This window comes from Alosa alosa, chromosome 11 (assembly GCF_017589495.1).
Source record: "Alosa alosa isolate M-15738 ecotype Scorff River chromosome 11, AALO_Geno_1.1, whole genome shotgun sequence".
In the NCBI taxonomy this organism is placed as follows: domain Eukaryota; kingdom Metazoa; phylum Chordata; class Actinopteri; order Clupeiformes; family Clupeidae; genus Alosa; species Alosa alosa.
Window position 1 is genome coordinate 11,919,059 of NC_063199.1, and position 19,859 is coordinate 11,938,917.

Below are 19,859 nucleotides of genomic sequence, written 5' to 3' on the forward strand. Positions count from 1 at the left end.
CAGAGGAGGAAGATGAAAGCAACACAATGGCAGTTGTAAAATGTTGTGGATTTAATGCTAAACTCATCTTTCATGTTCCAAGCAAATTGACAGTAGGACCTACCTGTAGTCCAAGACTTGACCTCATCATATGAAACTGGTCTACCAGTTTTTTGTGCAACGGTCGCATGTCCAGTGAAACATACTTCTCATGCACAGCCAACCCATATTCCAGAATGTGAGCCTGGAATGGAGGTAGAGTTGGACTATGAAGAGGGGACCACTATGTCCCGATGGGTAATAATAAAACTCCCAAAAAGAAAAGATCTCACTTTGTTCACCTTCGAATTCAACGCAAGGACTCAATGCTTTGTGCATTCTAATCTAATTTGAAATAAAGCTATTTCTCTAATAAATTCCCTTGAAAATATCCATAACACTAAATGCATACTAGAAATCACATCGGCTACAAAATGAATGTGATTTGCATATTAGATGCTGTATATAGATTATGAGGTAAACAATACGGACATTTAGACATACCTGTTCAAACATCAGCTCTCTGAGACGAGTGATCTTATCCCCGTCTTGAGGATGATTTTCAATGTAATCTTTTGCAAAAAATGCCTTTCAGAGCACACAAAGAAACATACAATGTAAATTTCATTGGTACACTCAAGATTTCACTTGAATTATGGTGTAGATATTCATCAGTGAATCATTTCTAAATGGTATCAGATCCTTTGTCTTGAAACTGTGGAAGAATGTTCATTATGTTCCACATCTCAATCAAACTACACTGGCATTGCATTTACTGTAACGTTTCGGCCATTACAGACTACCTGTTCAATGTGACACTGAGAAGAATAGGCCTCTCCTGAGACTTGAGCAAAACGTAATAAGCATTACACAGCTACCATAACAATGTTACATTTTCCTCATCACATGCCCTTCAGCTCACAGTCGACAAGCCATATGAATGATATTAATAAATATTATTCTGGGGTTAATTTTCCATTGTAAAGGTTCACACAGCAGGACACCATAAGGCTTCAGTCCTAGGCTCCATCAGTGATGCTTTTATAAGCAGTTGCTAAGCAACAATCAGAAATGAACACTTGCACCAGTAAGAATTCAGCAAATCAGAAATTATACTAGAAAGGCATCTATAAATCTGTACACAACAGTCGTCTAAGCAATGCAATGCAAATACTACAGTTCATATTTGTAAATGCTATTAAGATGTTTGGCCTCATCCACGGTCTAAGATGACCATGATGCTAGCGTACCTCTTGGTAGCGTGCCAGCCCACCATTAACAGCAGCGTCTATCACTCCATTGAGGCACATGGTGAGGGGGTTGCTGTTCTGCATTTGCCGGGTCTGGCACTGAGCAATCAATGTTCTGAGCTGCAGGTTCTTGTTCTCAATCACTTCAGTGGCGTTCGCCAGTGGACTCATCTCAACCTAGAAACACATGTAAAGGAATGCAATCATGGATGGTAATACTTTATGCAATTCCTTATAACAACCTCAAAATGACATTGTGATAAATAGATCCAGTTTTACCATTTTACCAGTGGTGCGCCAGTAACATTTTCAGACCAAGTATGAGTTAGTATATTATTACATGTATGTACCTGTAATATGTACTAGGCCTATGTAACATGATGTACTATGTAGGATTTACTTTCCTACTATTACATAGATTGAACCATTTTTTCCATCCTCTGTTTTTTCGGCATCCAGTTATTTTTTGTAATGTGTAACAAATTATTGTTGTAATTGACTTACACAACCACAATAAAAATAGTTTGTACATAAATGCAATTCCAAAAAAAATGGGATGTAAACACATGACATTACTTACCAGGTCTCTCTTGTCGACCTCAAACCAGCGGGAGATACCAGGCAGGCTCTGGGCCAGGGTCAGTGTAGTTCGTTCCACCCACAGGCTCTACAGACAAAGACATGGTGTGATGACCGAAGGCACAGCATAGTGATCCCGTTAAGAGGGGATCTTTTATACAGTGTAATCTGGCAGTAGCATTCTAGGCCTTGGTTGGGATTCTCCTATGGATAGAAGGTAGGTCAGCTGTCCCCAAAACATCTGTCATAATATCTTGGGTTGCCAATAACTGTGCCAATATGTTGATACATTTTCCAAAACATGACATACGAAAATGCTTATTTTTGTTCATAGCCACTCAAAAAATGAGAGAAACAAAAAAAGGACTGTGAATGAACCTTGAACTCATTCTCCTTGTCCTTTGTGCCTTTGTGGAAAGGCCGATCATAGCGGAACTTCCAGATATGGTTGACCTTGTAGAAGCTCTTGATGTTGTTGGGTACCCCGTCCCTCTGCAGTACATCTTGACCTTCGGGGACTGGACTTACTGCATAGATCTGCAGATCTAAGGCACTGCGAGTCAAGGCAATACAGAGGACCTCACACTTCAGAAAAGGCTATAGTCATTCGCCAATGAAAAGTAACACGAGGCAGAAAAAAACAACAGCTGTAGTTTTAATAAAGGCATGCACACCAGTTCTTTATAATATATACCGGTACATTTAATTTAGAGCATGCCTGGAAAGTGATTCTCTGTTGTAAAAGTTTTTTTAAATAACTTTCTAGTTATGTTACTTTAGTCCATTCATAACTTTCTAAATACTATTGTAAGTTAGAAAAACCCAAGAGTAAAGAATATGGAGATGTTCAGGAAAAGCTGCTTTTCTTTATAGAAATGAACTACCCCAGAATTATGGGCAACATGTATTTGAACAACTAAAGCAGAGAAAGGACAGAATCTTGTTATTCTGAGTGAACCAGTTCTACTGTATGCACTGTTGTGTGGCACTGGGCTGCTGTGTGCTGTGCCTGTGGTGTGTGGTCAGCTCAGTGGCCATGTGTGAGGAGCGCTGGTCATTTAGCTGCACAGCGGCTGTGCACCCTGTGTGTGTGTCCCTGTGCTGTGCTGTCAAACAGAGAGCAGAACGTGCACGTGTGAGCGTGGAGTGGAGGGATACACTGCGCCTCGGCCTGAAGGATGGTCTGCTCGGGCGGGTTGGCATGCTGCATGGCGATGGCGTGGGGGAACTCGCTCAACATTCGCTGCTGGAAGGCTTCTAGGCGCTCATAATCATTGCCCCGGCACACAAACTCCTTATTCTGTGAGCAAGACACAAGGTGAGGCACACCCAAACAATAATTGCTCCAGTGAACATGTGAAACTGCTGCATCTGGCATTTGAAAATCACACTCTCATCTCACATTTAGATGCAGTAGCTATTGTTGCATGAAATGTTCCTGTACCAATGTTCCAAGGTCAAATGGTCCATTTCTTTTTGGATCTACGCATTTACAGGCACTTCCTGAGGCATGAGATATCTTTAGATTACTAGTGTACACTAACCTCACCTACAGGTCAAATGAATACCAACAGTTCCAGACAAACAGAGAAGACATTTTATGTATAGTTACATTCAGTATCACCATATTGCTGCAAAGGTGATAGTGTTCAATGTCTCAAACAATTGCACATGGTTAATCAGGAATGAAGGAACATTTTGATTGTCAGATAACACAATGACTGTGCCCTGTGCCTGTCTACATTCCAGAACACCGTGACATCAGAGAACATATTTACCCGTAAAAAGAAGGGGAACTTCTTGCCATAGAAGCCAATTCTGAAGAATTCAGGCTCCAGTCTCTGCTGATTCATTATTTTGTCATATAATGATGCTTCCATCATCTGCAAGACAGGCACAAAATGACTGTTAAAAACAACATAGACACGTTCCTCATGCCAGTGTTTGGTTAAGCTGACACTGAATAATAAACTCTCAAAATACTTAACAATGGCATTTGGAATTTTTGGTCGTTTTGGCATATTCCCCAAGCAGAAGTAATCAAGTCTCTCCAATAACATGCTGACTGATTTGCCACTTACCCTCATTTTACTGAGATTCCTGTAGTCATAATATGCCTCGTACTGATTTGCCAATTCCCTACACAGTATGATGCAGTTCTCCCAACACTACAACAAACACAGGGAATACTGACCACATTAGAAAGGCAAATAATAAAGCAGATACTGTACCTCTACATAAACTAGTATTTTTCACTGTCATAGCACATATTCAATGGTAATCATTTGTAATATGTTCTTTTGGGAGGAAATAACAAATAAACTAGGCAACGCTAGATAAAGACTCACTTTCCCCCTGTCAAAGTTGTGGATGATGGTGAGATGGAGGCACTCCTTCCTCTGCCACTCGCTCTGCAGGGGGTAGCCCAGGAACTCCCTTAGGGGCCGCTCAGTCCACTCCAGCAGCTCATCGTACAGCAGCAGTGTGTAGGCCGCCTCTATAGCAACATGCCAGAAAACCACAGACTCATCATCACAGATCCAACACAGACTAGGATATCACAGACACAACACAGACTTGGATATCACAGACACAGCACAGACTCATCATCACAGACACGGATATCACAGACACAACACAGACTTGGATATCACAGACACAGCACAGACACAGAAAGATTACACAGGTGAGCAAGGTCACCAAAGTTATGTTCTTTACCTGTGTAATTTTGTGCTTTGAAATGCAGGTCGTAGAGCTTATGAATGTACCTTATGTACATCTCCTCTTTGTTAAGTTCAGTTTTGTAGAAGTTCTGTCAAAAGAGATGTTTAATCAGCCGATACTTCATATAATTACCATAATTAAATATAAATTGCATAAACAGACAATGACCATCTTTGTCTCTAATGTGCATGCATCTTTTTGCTAATTATTTGAGCAACTATGACAGAATGCATATAGTTAGAAGGATTTCTCTGATGTCTTTCAGCCCAGATGGTGCTGCATACTCACTAGCAGGTTGACAGGGCCACCAATGTTTTTCCCATCCACGTCTCCGATCTTCATGCAGTCCCTAGGGAACAAGACAGATCTGTGATGAGTGTGAGTGTTCTGTATCTGTAGCACAGGTGTTTACGTGTATGAGCATGCAAGTGTGTGTTGAACTGTTCAAATGGACACACATCGTTTAAACATTGCTTGAATGTTCTCTTACATGGATGGTCATAGTTTTTTTGTCTAAATTATAGTGGATATAAATGTTTAGACTTGATGTGACAGATGTGGAGGCAGTAAGATGTGCCCGCCTTGGAACCTGAGCAATACAACATGAGAAGAGCAAGGTGTTTGTTTACCTGTAGTCAAGCAGCCTCTCCATTAGTCGCGTTACCGTGGTAATTAGGGAAACACCACTCTCCCTCCAGGTCTCGCTCTCAATCTTCTTCAGCAGACTGTAGCACAGTGGTACATCAGACCTCTCATGAACATTTCCATTTGATTATCTGCTGACTTTAACAACAACTTGTATGTATCTGAGGGATGTCAAGCCTTACCTTGGGTATGGGCCAAACAGGGGAATTCTTGTCCGGAAGCATTGATGGGACAAACTGATTTTAGTACATTCATGCAGTTATCACAAACACATCCATCCAGTATTGCTGTTGTCAACGACATATGACAGTGTTTCGCTATTCGCCAGTGTGTCAACTTTTAAGACATTTACAATAATTGTAAGTATAAGTTACCCTGGAAATCCAGAGTTCTCGCGAGAGCACAATTTGAATTGTGCCCGCAAGATACTCTGGCCACGAGCAATGATCCAAATTTCTTCTATCTCTCGAGCGAGAGGGACCAATCAAATCGGTGTAGGCAGGACAAAGGCGAGCTACACTGATGACTGACACTGATGAATTGTTGTGATTGGTCGTAGCGTTATCCAACTGCGTGCAGTGAGAGTTTCAAATGCATGCTTGGTGCCGCCCCTCAAATTGGGCCATTTTCATTACTCGTGGCCAGACCCTTAATCTGAAAGATTCCAGGGTCTGGTTTACCAGGCTAAGTATAAGTAAAAGCACCCAAAAATATTCAGTTGTTCTTGTCCTTATCCATTATACAGTATGTAGTTATTGTTATACATATGCACATGGTCTGATTATACATAGTATGCACATGGTCTGACCTACTGCAAACACAAACTGCAATAGATTTTAATCATTCACAATAACCTTCTACATCCATCTATAAAGCACATTAAAATACATACAATTATAATGTGCACTATGTTACATACACACAAGCATTAACATTCTCTTTAGCTTAAGAGCTTAATGACATAATTGGGCATCTAGTTCTGTGTAACGCACATGTTGTTGAAGAGTTCCTTGTACGTCTCATCGCCTTTGCCTTCAGACATCAGGCTGTCCAGCTTGTCAATCAATTTTGCCTCCACCTACGGCAAGAACACCCATGAGACACAAAGTGACCGGCTGATGTGGAGTGAGAGAGCCCAAATTCACAGGGGGTCTTAGTGAATCAGCTGCTGAGTTAGGCACTAACTACCACAATTTGTCTGAACAGTGGAGCTGATCAAAGATACAATGATTCCATAAATGAAACTGTCAACAGCAGCAACAATCAATAAAACAGTTGCGTCTTGTTTTGGTCCTATGCAAACTGCACCTGTTTGAAGTTTCCACTCCTGCTGAGCTCACAGTCCATCATGTCGTGGAAGATGGGGATCAGCACGTTCCGCAGGTCAGCCTGGGGCACCAGGGTCGCCTCCAGGAAGAGCCCGATCATGACAGGGATGAAGTTCAGTTTATGCTCTTCTAAAGGAGGACGGTAATCTCATGTCAGATAGCTAAAGTGTTTATTTCTCTCTTAAAAGTAAAAAGATATTAATCTAGGTACTGATTAATACAGTAACTATCATCATTTCAAACTGATGTCCCATTCAGTGATTATGTCACTGAAAAATTCATTATCAAACACTGAAACATTACAACTGGTAAATGGGTCTTAAAAGAGGTCATCAAACATTATGGACTGTTTAAATTAGTAACCAGGTTTACCTAAACTTTGCCACATGCTAAGGATTTCACATCCAACCATTACCCTCATGTCTCCATACCTTCATTGAAAGAAAAAAATAAATATTTAACAGGTTTAAAGAAGAAAGAAGGTGGGTCAATAGTTACACCAATGACATAATCTTCATACAGAATACTGTATGTAGGACACACTGTATGTTTTGCTCAGGTTCAGGTTTACAGGATGCAGTTTACCACTTTGAACAGATTGCGTATCATTCTATGGAGAATTGAAATTCTTGTCTGGTAATTTACTTTGCATATACAGTATTTAATGAAGTAGTCCAATCATACAACATCTGACAACCTCCAGCTGTCACATGCAGGGAGAATACTTACTTTTCCAGCACTTTTTTCCGTTTGGAGGGAGGGAACTTCTCAAGCTGGAGACACTGCTGGTTTATGAAGACGACAGCAAGATAAAAATAGGACTCCCACACCTGAGGGGACAGGGAAGGCAGCTTTAATTACAACGTGCTGGTGCAGTGAGTGCTCTCCGCTGCTCTCCGCTGCTCTCCTCTGCTCTCCGCACTGACACATCCTCATTTGGAGAGGAGCTGATAGGGAGGCTTTAATATCCAGGCTTTGAGAGTCTAAAGTTGAGCTCAGTCCAACGGTAGTGATATGAATATGCATCAAGCCTCTTAATATATAAGCTTGAAAATTACAATAGGCTGCAAAGTGATTCAGTGTCTCACACAGAATGCTTAGGTAACATTTAGCTAACATTGTGATGGGGGTTAGGGAGGGGCTGAATTCTTCTGCTTTTACCTTGAAGTCAAACTTTTCATTGAGGAAGTTCTTCTTCAAGGCATCAGAGAGGTACAGAAGTGAGGTGATAATTACACTAAAGGGGAAAGAGTGAAGAGGCATGAAAACGTTTGAAGTTTTGTAGTCTTTACTCAGTTATGGATTACATTTCAAAGTAATCTAACTCAACACTGGAAACCTGACATAAAAGGATTTCAAATAAATACTGACTTGCTGGTGACCAACTGCATGACTGTCCAATCTTTGGGAAACATATCTGGGCGTATGAGTATTTCAAAGACAGTGAATAACTGTAGGAGAAAAGCCTAATTGAAAAAAAAAAACATTAGTGAAAGATATTATGCTAAAACACTTTACATTTGATAATGGGTAAGTAAAATGTGTTCAAGTAGACATACCATGAGCTCATCTTTGCTTGAGAATCTTGAGAGAAATCTTTGGTAATCTTTATCACTTAGCAGCCTCAGGAGGGTCAGTAAACAGGCCACAAACTCACCCTGGAGATAACCAAAAACAAAACCACATAACAAAGACCAATGAAACTGTTTGAACATGGGACGTAGCTGTCAGTCTGGTGTAGACAGATAGTATCTTCCAACTGTTTGTGTCTGGAAACGGGTGTGAAGGAAAAACGTAAAAAATGTATTGGGGTTGAGAACTTTCTTTGAAAGCTTTCCTGAAGCTGAGGATGTCCCACTGTTAATAAATTCTACAATAAATGTTTAATCCTACATTTTCACTACTGTTGGGGATTATAGGTTCAGTCACAATTAACTAAAGACTCATATACATCTAACATTACACGTATATGACATCTGTAAACATCCAGGTCAAAGGTCAGGAAGATGGCCACCTAGCACCTGTGCTTACTAGCATTACATTAACACTTACATTAACAGTTGGTCAGTAGGTTCTCAACTGTTATTCAGATACAGAGCAAGTATCTTGGCTCTTTTTGTCCTTGGGTTTAATCAAGTTAAGAGTAGCACCCCCTATGTAAAAGCAGTGATTTTTCTCACCGTGACATCCTGGTACTGCAGGCGCAGGGCAGTCCCAGCAGGCTGTGGGCAGTTGGTGACTTCCAAGATGGTTCTCAGAAGAACACCGGACATGCTGTCCATGATGATATTCACCTCCTCAGAGGCAACACACTCCTATCAGGCCGCAGGGTCAAAGAGTGAGGCAAGAACCATAACACAGTAGCACTATAAACATCAGAGCTCCCTGACCTTGCACTATATATGACCTCTTCATAACTATGAATAAATTGAACTCATCAGCATGTCAATGATATCAGAGATAAACTGAGCTCATCACTGGTCATATGGGCGTCATATGGTCAAATGTCATTTCAACACTTTTGACAAAAAATGTTAAGTGCTATTTGATTTGACAAAAAATGTTAAGTGCTATTTGATTTGAGTTTTTGTGATTGTATGTGTTTCCGGTTAAAAAAAAATCTGTACAGTTAGGTTTTTGATGTCGTCATCCAAATAAACCTATTTGCCTGAAAGTGCTATTGTTGCTCAGACTCATCTTATTGATGAGGGAGCAATAGCACCTCCATTCATTCTGCAAGCCTTAAATCAATGATCTGTGATAATGTTGTCAAGAGTGAAGGATCCTTTTGTCCTCACAAACACATGCGAAGCGTGCGGTACCTGTCCTCTCTGACTGACTGTGCCGTCCTTAGTGATGACGGAGAGCATGCCGGTGAGGATGTGAGCGCACATGACCAGGTCCCTCTGCTCCTGCATGTGCACCTGAAGGTGCTGCAGGATCACAGGCAGGACCACACACCGGCACTCTGCAGGACAAATACACACAGCTACACTCATCCATGGTCATAATTTTAGTCATGAATCAATTAATGCTCCTAAAACACAGGCTACATGAATCATTGTCTCTGTGGTTCCTATAGACTAAGTTGGTAAAAACATTACTCTGCATTTAATATAAAGTGCGCTGCAGGGTTATTTCCATCATCTATTTCCAGCATGCCAACAGCTAGTTGAAGTCAATTTTGCTTGTGTTAAAAGAGTACAAGGTCACCCTGGTTGGTGTAGAGTGGGCTCTCCACAGTTTTGGCGATACACTGGAGTTTAACAGCCTGAAGGGGGCAGTCAGTGTGAGCCATCACAGGGAGGCTGCCCAGTGTGTCATGGGCCAGGACGGCCACTTCTCTGACCAGGAAGACCTTGAGCAGCTCACAGCAGACTGTAGGGAAGGACCTCAGGAACACAGCCTAACAACACACAGTGCCATGGAGTTCAGTAGGACAAACTGGCATCTTCACCAAGATGTTCAACAGGCCTGTAATATGTGTAATGTATGTGGAGAAATCATAGGTTTTGAACTAAACTGGTGTTGTGTAGTCATGTAGACAGCCTCCTTCAAATACATCACATTACAATACACAAAACTACATAGGCATAGGCCTACAATTAAAAATAATGATGATCATTGTAAAGCCTCCAGTACAGTATATTTATTTATTATGACATGTATTTATTATCAGAGCAGAGAGGCCAGCGGTTTAAATGATATTCCCACTAGACCAACACACACATGTACAATGGTATTACGGTTATAAACTAATTGAATAGGTCAGTGACGCATTATGTGCATTGCCAGCCACCCGTGCTATGCTGATTTATGTTTTGACTTGGTTCCCTGAATTCAATGAATCCTGTCATTTGGCCACACATACTGCTGGTCAGGAATGTAATCTCTCATAGTGCTGTTCATATGCCATAGAGTTCTATAGTTTGCAACTGCAAAGGTAAAAATAGCCCACTGCATGAGAGTGAGTTTGAGTGCATCTGTACACCTCATTGGTGGTTAGTCACCCACACATTGAACTAAGGGAACAGAAGCTAGCTTACCTGCGTGTGTGTGATGGGGCTGACGCCTTTGCTCTGGTGAGAGAGGAAGAGGTGGACCGATTTGAAGAGCTCGTGGACGGAGCAGCGAAACTCCTCCTCACCCTGTCCACCAGTTGCTCCTACGTAGAGCCTCCTCGACTGAACAATGTACTTGAAAATGTACTCAGCTGCCTGGGGGGAGCAAAGGTGCAGTTCTAAACTGTCCTGAATCTCACTTTTCAAGACAAAGGCACGTGGGGTATGTTTATAACACCACACAGAAACGGTTCCCACTATAGGTACGCAAAACATGAAAACATACTAGCAAAACCAAAAGCACACTGGGCATGTAACCCGCTCCCCTTTTTACTCTTCTCTCTGAGCAGTATCGGTCACCGTGCATTAGCCAAAATAATCATTTTGCTAGACATAACGTGTGCACAAAAAATACTTACCTTCAGAACCTGCTGAATCTGCTCATGATGTTCTGCATCAATGATTCGGTCAATATACCACTTCAGTAATTTGATAAGTTCCCTAGTTCAGAATACAGGTGCCAAGAGAAAGGGTCAACAGAGAGGGAGACCTTAGATTAAGCACACATTGTGTATGAGAGCTGTATCATTTGTGTTCAGGGGACAGAGGACTGCTGCCATTACTACCAAACTGTTAGTAGGCAACGTTTATGTAATGCAATGTGGGATGGCTGCTCAGTTCCGGCAGGGCAGACAGGAGACGGACACAAAGCTGAACGACTGGGCACAAGTGACATAAAGGCTTTGCTGGTCCAGGTTCTGATCTATGGTGCATATAATGGTTTCTTTATTAGGTTGCTAGGATACAGGAATCAGCTACCACTGCTCTTAACATGACTGTGTATTGAAGACCGTCAAAACTGAAAAAGGCATTTTTGTTTTGTTTGTCAGTACATAGTTTCATAATTAAGTATACAAAGCATTTTTGTACTTGGTATACAGCAAAGAAGAGTATAATTCCTCTTCTACCAATTTCTAATAATGCTAACAAAACAACTCTTCTGAAACCTTCAACACAGATTGATGATGTGAAGGCTATCACATCGACAGGCAATAAGTAACTGTTCAAGGAGGGAAATAAAGTTGAGACGGGAGAAAAAAGGTATTCATACCTGTATGACAGAGCTCCAGCAAAGTGACTCTCAATGTACGTGTCCATTACTGGCTTAAATTGTTGAAATTTACTATCCTGCAGTAAATTTATTATATGTACCTGGGGAAACATCAGCAACATATCCATATCATGAGAGAGAGAGAAAGAGAGAGAGCGAGAGAACAATCCATCTCAGCTGAAACATGTCTGTTCTGTGTTGTGTCATGTGAGTACATTTTGCCAACACCTTCATTTTTTTCAATTTCCAGTAACCACAGCAACTGAAAGTGACTGGACTGATATAACCCTACAGTAATCCATAAAGTTATGGTGAATGCATGCATCAAAAAAAGCACTTACCAAGCAGTCAAACACCTTTAGACCATATCTCTGTGCGCTCTGGTCTAAAATACCAAATAGAGTATCCAGTGTGTCCTGTAAAAACTGCAGGACAAGAGAAATGTTTTTAACAATAAATTACACAACATGAAATTACATAATATCAATATATTATCTTAAATGCATTCAGTCTACTAAAACAATATCAATTCAACAGAGTATTTTCCTACACTTTGCATCTGTTCAATATAAATCCATAAGTAACAGGAATGCATTGCAGCATCAATGTGTGTTGTCTCATACTATGTACCATGACAAGTATGAAACAAGTACTAGTAAGAACTATATAGTGAACTTGTACCTTTACAATCTCAGTGCCATCAATGTCCTTGAGTTTAGACAGGCAATCAGCAATTTTCTCTGGGTGTGTTCTCCACTTCAGTAAGTCAAGTATATCACCTAAGGAAAGTCAATACAGTCTCACACCATCGCTCCACACTGTGTGTGTGTGCTAGAACAAAAGTGCTGACAGATTCTAATACAAAATATCTAGCAAAGTACCACAAAGTGAGAACCTCAAATAGAACAAGTACAGAAGTAGGAATTAGGGCTGTCAATCGATTAAAAAAAATTAATCTAATTAATTACATACTCTGTGATTAATTAATCTAAATTAATCGCATATATGATTTTTGCTGTGAAAGTATTTTAAATATTTAAATTCAAATCAATCATTGAATAATCAGCATTAGTGACATTAAAGTTCAAAAACTCTTGTATTATTATTTTAATAATGGCCATAATAATCTATGATATGACCTAATATGCTGAAGAAATAAATTCAAAAGTGCTTCGGGAAGAAGGTTTTTTATCACATACATTGCAGAGGACTTTATTTTAATCAACACTTTATTTTTACCAATACCATCAAGCCGTTTTTGAAAATTAAATGTTCCAATCAATGATCTAGGCAGCACATTTTCTTCTCTCTCCTTCATTTTACAGTCTAATGGTTACTGACTACAACGGCTCGGAGTCAAAGGTCATACAGAATCGATTAATATGCGTTATTTTTTTCAGTTATTTTTTCTCAAATTAATTAATCGAAATTAATCAGTTATTTTGACAGCCCTAGTAGAAATCAGTCAATGGCATACACGGTCATTAAACCATATTATCCTCAATGGTGACAGATGTCTGGATGACATGCTGTTAACTGAAAAGTGGAGTCAGCTACCAGAGCCATTCACAGTCCAATGGCAGATGGATAAATGATTGAATAATTTAATATAAGTGACTCACTTTATAAGCTATAAATTCAATGTATCTACAATAACCCTGAACATGGACAGCAGGTCTACACATTCATGCAGTGTCATTAGTAATTTACTTTTCATTTTTATCAGATAACACACTGCTCTTTGTGATCCCTATTTTTCTAAAGCCTCACAGTCTTTGAAGTAAGACAGTCAAACAAAGATTTGGTTTCTGCTATCCCAAATGGCAAACACAAAGACAGACGATACCATTCTGTGTGAGTTTGGTAGAACACAAGAAAGATGTAATCCAGAAGGACTCCTTGCTGTTGCGTGCAGGCTGATTATTTCCAGGCGTGTTTGTTTTAGAATAGGGAAGCTTGAGGTACCGAGCTACATCTTGGAAATATGTTGCGTCTTCGCACTGTTAGAGAAAACATATAGATCACCACCACACATAAACTCATCTTCACACTGTTAAAGAAAACATCACCCCACATGAACTCATTTTCTGTCTGGCTGTCTCTTCTTCTGTTCTTCTGTTCTCCTGCACCCCTGCCCCCCCACCCCCCTCACCAAGACACCAAGACACCAAGACACACTCCGAAGCACATACACACTACCTTGTGGACGAGAAGCTCATGTGTTCTATCTGGAAGTATGCTTCCATTCTCCTGCATCAGGGGGACGAAAGAGAAGCCAAATATCTTCTTCTCCCCCTTCTCCTTGGCTAGGGAACAACAACATTATAGTGCTTCAACAGTCAGCATTTCACTTGGCCTGTTTATCCAAGAATGGTTCACAGTAAGGAAGAGGCCTGCTCTGAATTAAGCACTAAACAGGATGTCCATGTCCACTACAAGGAGCTCAGTATGCCAAGACTGTCTGCCCACATAACACAAAGATAATGATTCTCAGAGCTCGGACTTAACTTACATGCATTCCTTTATAGCACACAGATGGATCAACATGTGTTGCATGTGAAACGTATAGTAGTATTAAAAAGTCCAGACCCTGACAGTGCCATAAGCTATGGATGGAGCACAAGCGTGTAGATCTTTACTGAAAGCAGACAGGGTTAGTAGTCTTACTGGAGCAGTGTCTGAACTCGAAGCGGACGTGCAGCCCTCTGAACAGGTCCATGGGGATGGGCAGTTTGATCTGCTCTGACCACCGCGGGCTGTTGCTGTGGTAGAGCACAAATGAATGATGCTGCTCCACTCCTAGCTCTCCAGAGCCAGCACAGAGCACATCCTGTTGCAGACACACACACATGCCCACACACAGGGGAGAGGGGTCATTTCAAGTTAAATAGGATCCATGGCCTGTATAATCTGCATGTGCAACAGAACGATTAGGCTTGTGACATCTCCCAATGACAATAAAAACCCACCAAAAGAAAAAAAAAACCTGCCTATTCCAACGCAAATGATGTTATGTACCCTCACATTTTGTACATATAACCGGACAATCTTGAATATGATTTACAATGTTTTGACTAATAATGAGACAGGAATGACAGAACTCACCTTTTGAATCTGCCCATCTGCTCCAAGGACGTGCACACTGACCTCCACGTTCCGAGCCACACTTTTCCCCCCTTTCTCAAATTCCCCCTTCTCCAACGTTATATACAGATCATTCCTTATTTCACCTGACACAAAAACACAGCTCTTTTATTTAAAAGGATCATAGCACACACACAAGGACAGTACGTAAACACTGCAATTGTCAAACTGGATGATTACTTGTAGTTTTCTTGACTTTACTCTAAGTAAGCAATCATTGTATTTCACCTCTAACTGAATTTGAGCTGGAACTTATACAACGTTGGTAAGGTTGTGTTGCCTACAGTCACAGTAACTATGTGGACATAAAAGTATAGAATAGATTATTCCTAGTAACCCCTGTGAAAGAGGGTCTGATTGGTGTGATGTGATGTGATCTGCCCTCCATAGTCAGCCCTCTGTGTAATGTGTCTAGCTCTTACCTGGCATGATGATGTCTGAGAAGCCAAGTCTCTTGGTGATGGAGATGTTTCGGGTGAAGAGGCGCATGTAGTCTTTACGGATCTGCTCCATGTCTCCATGAAGGAGCTGCAGAGACATGGAGAGTCCTGAAGAGGACAAAGCCAGAGACACGTTATATAAGCAAGAACAAGATGAAGCATATTTATATATTTGCTTATTTCTTTTATTTAATTAGTCATTAGAGAGACAAATAGCAGCCAACTGTTGATTTATCAAACTGGCACTACTTTAATTACAGTGCATGAAAATGCACTGTACTGTTATTCCAAGGCTTTTTCTTCTGACTTATTCTTCTTCTTCTAACGCAGTTAATCAACCAGCTTCAACAGTTTAACGTAGAAACTTCATTCAAACTATGTTACATAGGTCTTACTTAGGACATGTGGGCTATGTATTTTTCAGCTTGGTAACTTTTATACTTTTTAAACTATTAATTAAAAACTACTCAAAATTTCCCCATAGACTTAACATGGGCTGATGACATCACAATAGAGCCGTTAAGCAATTAGAATCCTATGCCAGGTGTTCCGGCCACCTGGATCAACTGCCAGTCTCAGGCTTTAAGCATACAAACTGGCCCTATTAAGACTACACATCCTGTTCAACTGCTTCCTCTGCCAAAAACTGTTTCAAAATAAAAGTCCTCACTACAATATTTCACTGCAATCTCACAACAATTTAACCCTTTAAACTACTGAACTTTTTAACTGTTCAGCCATTGTAACTGTTACTTGTCATCAACTATGACTCCTACCCACTGTAGCTAGTTAACATGGTTAGCATAGTTAGCATGTTAACATTTTTAACATTTTTAACAAAACTGCTAAAAATGATTAGCTAAGTTAGCTAAGTAACATGGTTAGCATGTTAGTTAGCATAGTTAGCATAACTGCTAAAAATAATTAGCTAGGTTAGCTAAGTCACATGGTTAACACAGTTAGCATGTTAACATTGTTAGCTTGCTAGTTAGCATATTTAGCATAACTACTAAAAATGATAGGCTAAGTTAGCATATTTTTGCATTTTCATGCACTGCATTTCCTTCAGGAAATGCTTTTCTAGTTTGTCTGTACTGCTTCACTTTTCATACAACTCTTCAGTCCTCATGTCATTCCAGTGCTCATACCCGCGTTCGACCCAACCAGGCTGTATCTGGAGCTGACTTTCCTGATGATGCTGTCATGAATCTGGTACCACTCCGTTTCCATATTACATCTGTTGCAGGGAAAAAGCGCAAAGTTCAGGTAATTAGGTAATCATTTTGCTGATGTCTAGTTTGGCAAACAGTAGATTTAGATAATAAATCAATTGATATCTATCACTGTAAATGCAAAGTCATATGATAACAGGACCTTCTAACCAAGGTGAAGGACAGAGAAGGTTAAAGAACATAAATAGTTTTGTGTGAATTACATGAAACAGCCTCTTAAATAATTTGAAATGGCTCCTCTTATTGAGTCTTAAACAGCTCAGGTCATACGGGTAATAGTGGCATGACAATTATGTCAGTGCACTTACGAATACACCTTCAGTAGGTGGTCATCCTTGGAATCTACAGTCAAGAGGTCAGCAATACTGATGATGGCACAGCCAAAAGGCCGCCTGTACTGGACATTAGAGACACTCTTCTTCTCCCCTGCCACCATCCGTCCTGTAGAACAGACCCAGAGGGGGGAGATTACACACGGTGCAAAACCAGCAGGGGAACTGTCATGGACATGGCTAGACATTTAGAGTGACTTGTGCAATTTTTGCAACAGCATCAAACATTACCCTGTAAATAAGTCATAATGTATACCGGAGGATATATGGCAGTCAACCTGCATGATTCTTAGGAACAGGGTTATGTAGATCTCAAAGTCTCTTGTCTGATGAAATACTACAACTTCATTCAGTCACTTCCAAACAAGAATTATACACATACTACATAATGCACAAATAGTACAACGACAATCCACATTTAACACAGTTGTGCCAAACAGCACAAAACCGAAAAAGGTGGATACATGCAATGGACATTAGACATCATAATGGACATATAGCTGTCACCACAATGAGACTCTACAAATTGAGGCCATGCAGATAATCACAAACAATTTGACATGACACAAGTATTCAACGATATTTAGTGGTATACACAGACACAAAAACGCATGGTGTTTTTTTGAAAATTCTGGACAATGATGCATCCAATTGCTCTTACCGATTCTAATTATATGAGCTACAACATAAACATCTTTTCGTAGATCGCTACTCCCCAAATCCTTAAAAAAACACATACACATTTTTATTCAACAATGATTTAACTGTACAGTAGGTCACCTCAATGATTTCAAAGAGGTGTGTGAAAGACTCTGATATTATGGTGGTATCTCCTGGAGCTGTTGCAGCAGAAAAAGCTACAACTTGTTTATGTCGGCATACACTGGGAGTTCTAGGTATTCTCAAGTTTCCATCACACATGCTAGCATCAGTCGAGTCCAGTCTATAACACCACCACTACAATCACAGCTAGAGCTTTTAAAGGACTCAGATGCATGCCTCAGTGGAGCGGTATGAAGTAGGGTTCACTTACAACAAAGAGAGTGCATTGTCGTTCAGCCTTCTCCAGAGCACTCGGGACTCCTTGTTTATTCAGACGCACTACGAACCTCTCACTGCAAGACACACAGGCATTAGGTGGGCTTGCTCTCTCCTCCTCTCGTCGCAGCCCAGTGGAGTGACTCAGAGGAAGAGAGGCCTGCTCTAAAGACCATATCAGTGGCTTCTCCTGTGAGCCTGGGGAGGCTGATTAATTATGAGGAGGAGTCCACTGAGGCTTGCGCAGCCTCCTGCATTCACTCCCTCTCGGAGTGCCTGGGGGTACTGATCCCAGTGAATAATTCACACCCGAGGAGGAGTGAAGACAGTGCATAAAGCCCCTTAACATCAAGGGGCAGAGGAAAACAGCCATCAAATACTTATTCTACACATCAAGCCCTTTTCACAGTCTCATACAGACCATTGGCAATCTTTAACCGGTTAGAAAAGTGTCAATAAGATCTTGAGTGATTGTTTCAAAAGTGAAAATATACCATTACTATTACAATACACAGGATAACTGGCAGAACGGTCATGTGATGACAAAAATACTTTAAAAAAAACTAATGGTGAAACACCAATGGAGTCCACCAATGGAGCCATCAAGTTGATCCCATCTCAGAGAGGACCTGAGGATGTTTGTCTGGACCACCCACCTGATTGGGCGACTGTCTCTGCTGTCGTAGATGAAGAGGAACACCTCCAGCTCCTCTCCCAGGCTCGCGCTCATCAGGCCCTTCACCTGGACAAACAGGTGGTGCATGCTGGCCTGGCCAGGAAGCTCCTTCCTCCGATGTCTCCGCTCCATCTTCCCAACACGTGCAACGCATCAATTAGGAGCAGCTCTACACTAAACATTCACCACAAAATACTCACTACAAAATGGATTATGGCACTATCCACAATCTTGTGAAGTGTGAATAAACTGTTGGAGCAAGGTATTACTCAAGACTGGTTTCCCTGTGGCTATGAAGGACAAAATGCAGATGAATGTTTATGTATGTACACCCTCTCCAGTGTAGTGATTCATCTCTCATATTCATCTCTGTCTTACTACTGTGCCCACTACTCCTATCTGCTTCTCTGACTGAGTGCCATTCAGTCTTTTACTCGTACACCATTAAATATAGCCTACCGATCACATACACTTTAATTAAATATAGACACATTAAATATAGCCTACCAATCACATACTTCCATACTTCCACATACTTCCACATATAACAGCATCATTTAGAAGTTAGCTCAGTTGCCTACTTTTCCTTGAGAAGATAGAGCAGTCAATCCGATTAACCGTATACATGGGTGTTTCTAATCGGAATAGAAGTGTCCATGTAAACGTGGCTATTGATGTGAAACTACCAGCAATGCCTTTAAGTATGTCATAATTGACCCCAAACGCCACAGTGAAACTAATCAAACATTTATTTTCATGTATTTTTCATCTAATGAATAACATATCTAATTTGTAGCCTCTTAATAATCACATGCACCAACATTTGCATCAGTGTTTACAAACAGCAATCTAAATGGTCATTAACTCCCTCTCTCTCTTTGCTCTTAATTACTGTAATTTCCTCATCCACAGCCAACCAAACTGTAAGTGTTCTGTTTTGTGTGTGTATGTGTGTGTGTGTGTGTGTCTCTATGTTAGTTCAGCCTAACTAGATACGTGAAATACTACTGTTGTGTCCTTGCAACACAGCAGCACTGCAGCGTCAGTTTCTATGGCAACGATGCAGCATGTAGGTGTTGCTAAGCGAGGGTGAGTCATGGGTAAGCACACAGTACCCACCAGCTGGTAGAGCTCGGTGACGCTGATCTCGTCTGGGTCCACCATGCTAAATTCTCTCCTGGGGACCAGATCCAATCCCAGCTGCCTGCCAAAGCATGACACACAGTTACTGCTACACGCAGCGTAGGCCTCTTTCTAACCAAATACTACTAGAAGAAAAGG

At 40.8% G+C, this 19,859-nt stretch overlaps 1 protein-coding gene across 1 annotated transcript in view; it reads right to left on the minus strand.

Annotated features, from left to right (window-relative positions):
* dock4 (dedicator of cytokinesis 4) overlaps positions 1 to 19,859 on the minus strand; it is a gene marked incomplete in the record, with an annotated part of 29,691 nt that overhangs the window by 2,414 nt on the left and 7,418 nt on the right. Inside the window, 39 exon segments of the mRNA XM_048256836.1 lie at positions 104 to 223; positions 523 to 606; positions 1,269 to 1,445; positions 1,849 to 1,935; positions 2,226 to 2,392; positions 3,006 to 3,147; positions 3,626 to 3,730; positions 3,929 to 4,015; positions 4,196 to 4,344; positions 4,566 to 4,659; positions 4,860 to 4,920; positions 5,201 to 5,296; positions 5,399 to 5,425; positions 6,209 to 6,294; positions 6,525 to 6,673; positions 6,917 to 6,975; positions 7,274 to 7,374; positions 7,706 to 7,781; positions 7,916 to 8,010; positions 8,104 to 8,202; positions 8,725 to 8,859; positions 9,367 to 9,512; positions 9,758 to 9,950; positions 10,591 to 10,761; positions 11,025 to 11,106; positions 11,717 to 11,817; positions 12,058 to 12,141; positions 12,398 to 12,495; positions 13,563 to 13,716; positions 13,916 to 14,022; positions 14,384 to 14,546; positions 14,822 to 14,946; positions 15,283 to 15,408; positions 16,449 to 16,537; positions 16,841 to 16,973; positions 17,526 to 17,586; positions 17,898 to 17,979; positions 18,559 to 18,710; positions 19,698 to 19,782. Coding sequence (XP_048112793.1) covers positions 104 to 223; positions 523 to 606; positions 1,269 to 1,445; positions 1,849 to 1,935; positions 2,226 to 2,392; positions 3,006 to 3,147; positions 3,626 to 3,730; positions 3,929 to 4,015; positions 4,196 to 4,344; positions 4,566 to 4,659; positions 4,860 to 4,920; positions 5,201 to 5,296; positions 5,399 to 5,425; positions 6,209 to 6,294; positions 6,525 to 6,673; positions 6,917 to 6,975; positions 7,274 to 7,374; positions 7,706 to 7,781; positions 7,916 to 8,010; positions 8,104 to 8,202; positions 8,725 to 8,859; positions 9,367 to 9,512; positions 9,758 to 9,950; positions 10,591 to 10,761; positions 11,025 to 11,106; positions 11,717 to 11,817; positions 12,058 to 12,141; positions 12,398 to 12,495; positions 13,563 to 13,716; positions 13,916 to 14,022; positions 14,384 to 14,546; positions 14,822 to 14,946; positions 15,283 to 15,408; positions 16,449 to 16,537; positions 16,841 to 16,973; positions 17,526 to 17,586; positions 17,898 to 17,979; positions 18,559 to 18,710; positions 19,698 to 19,782 — 4,348 coding nt within the window.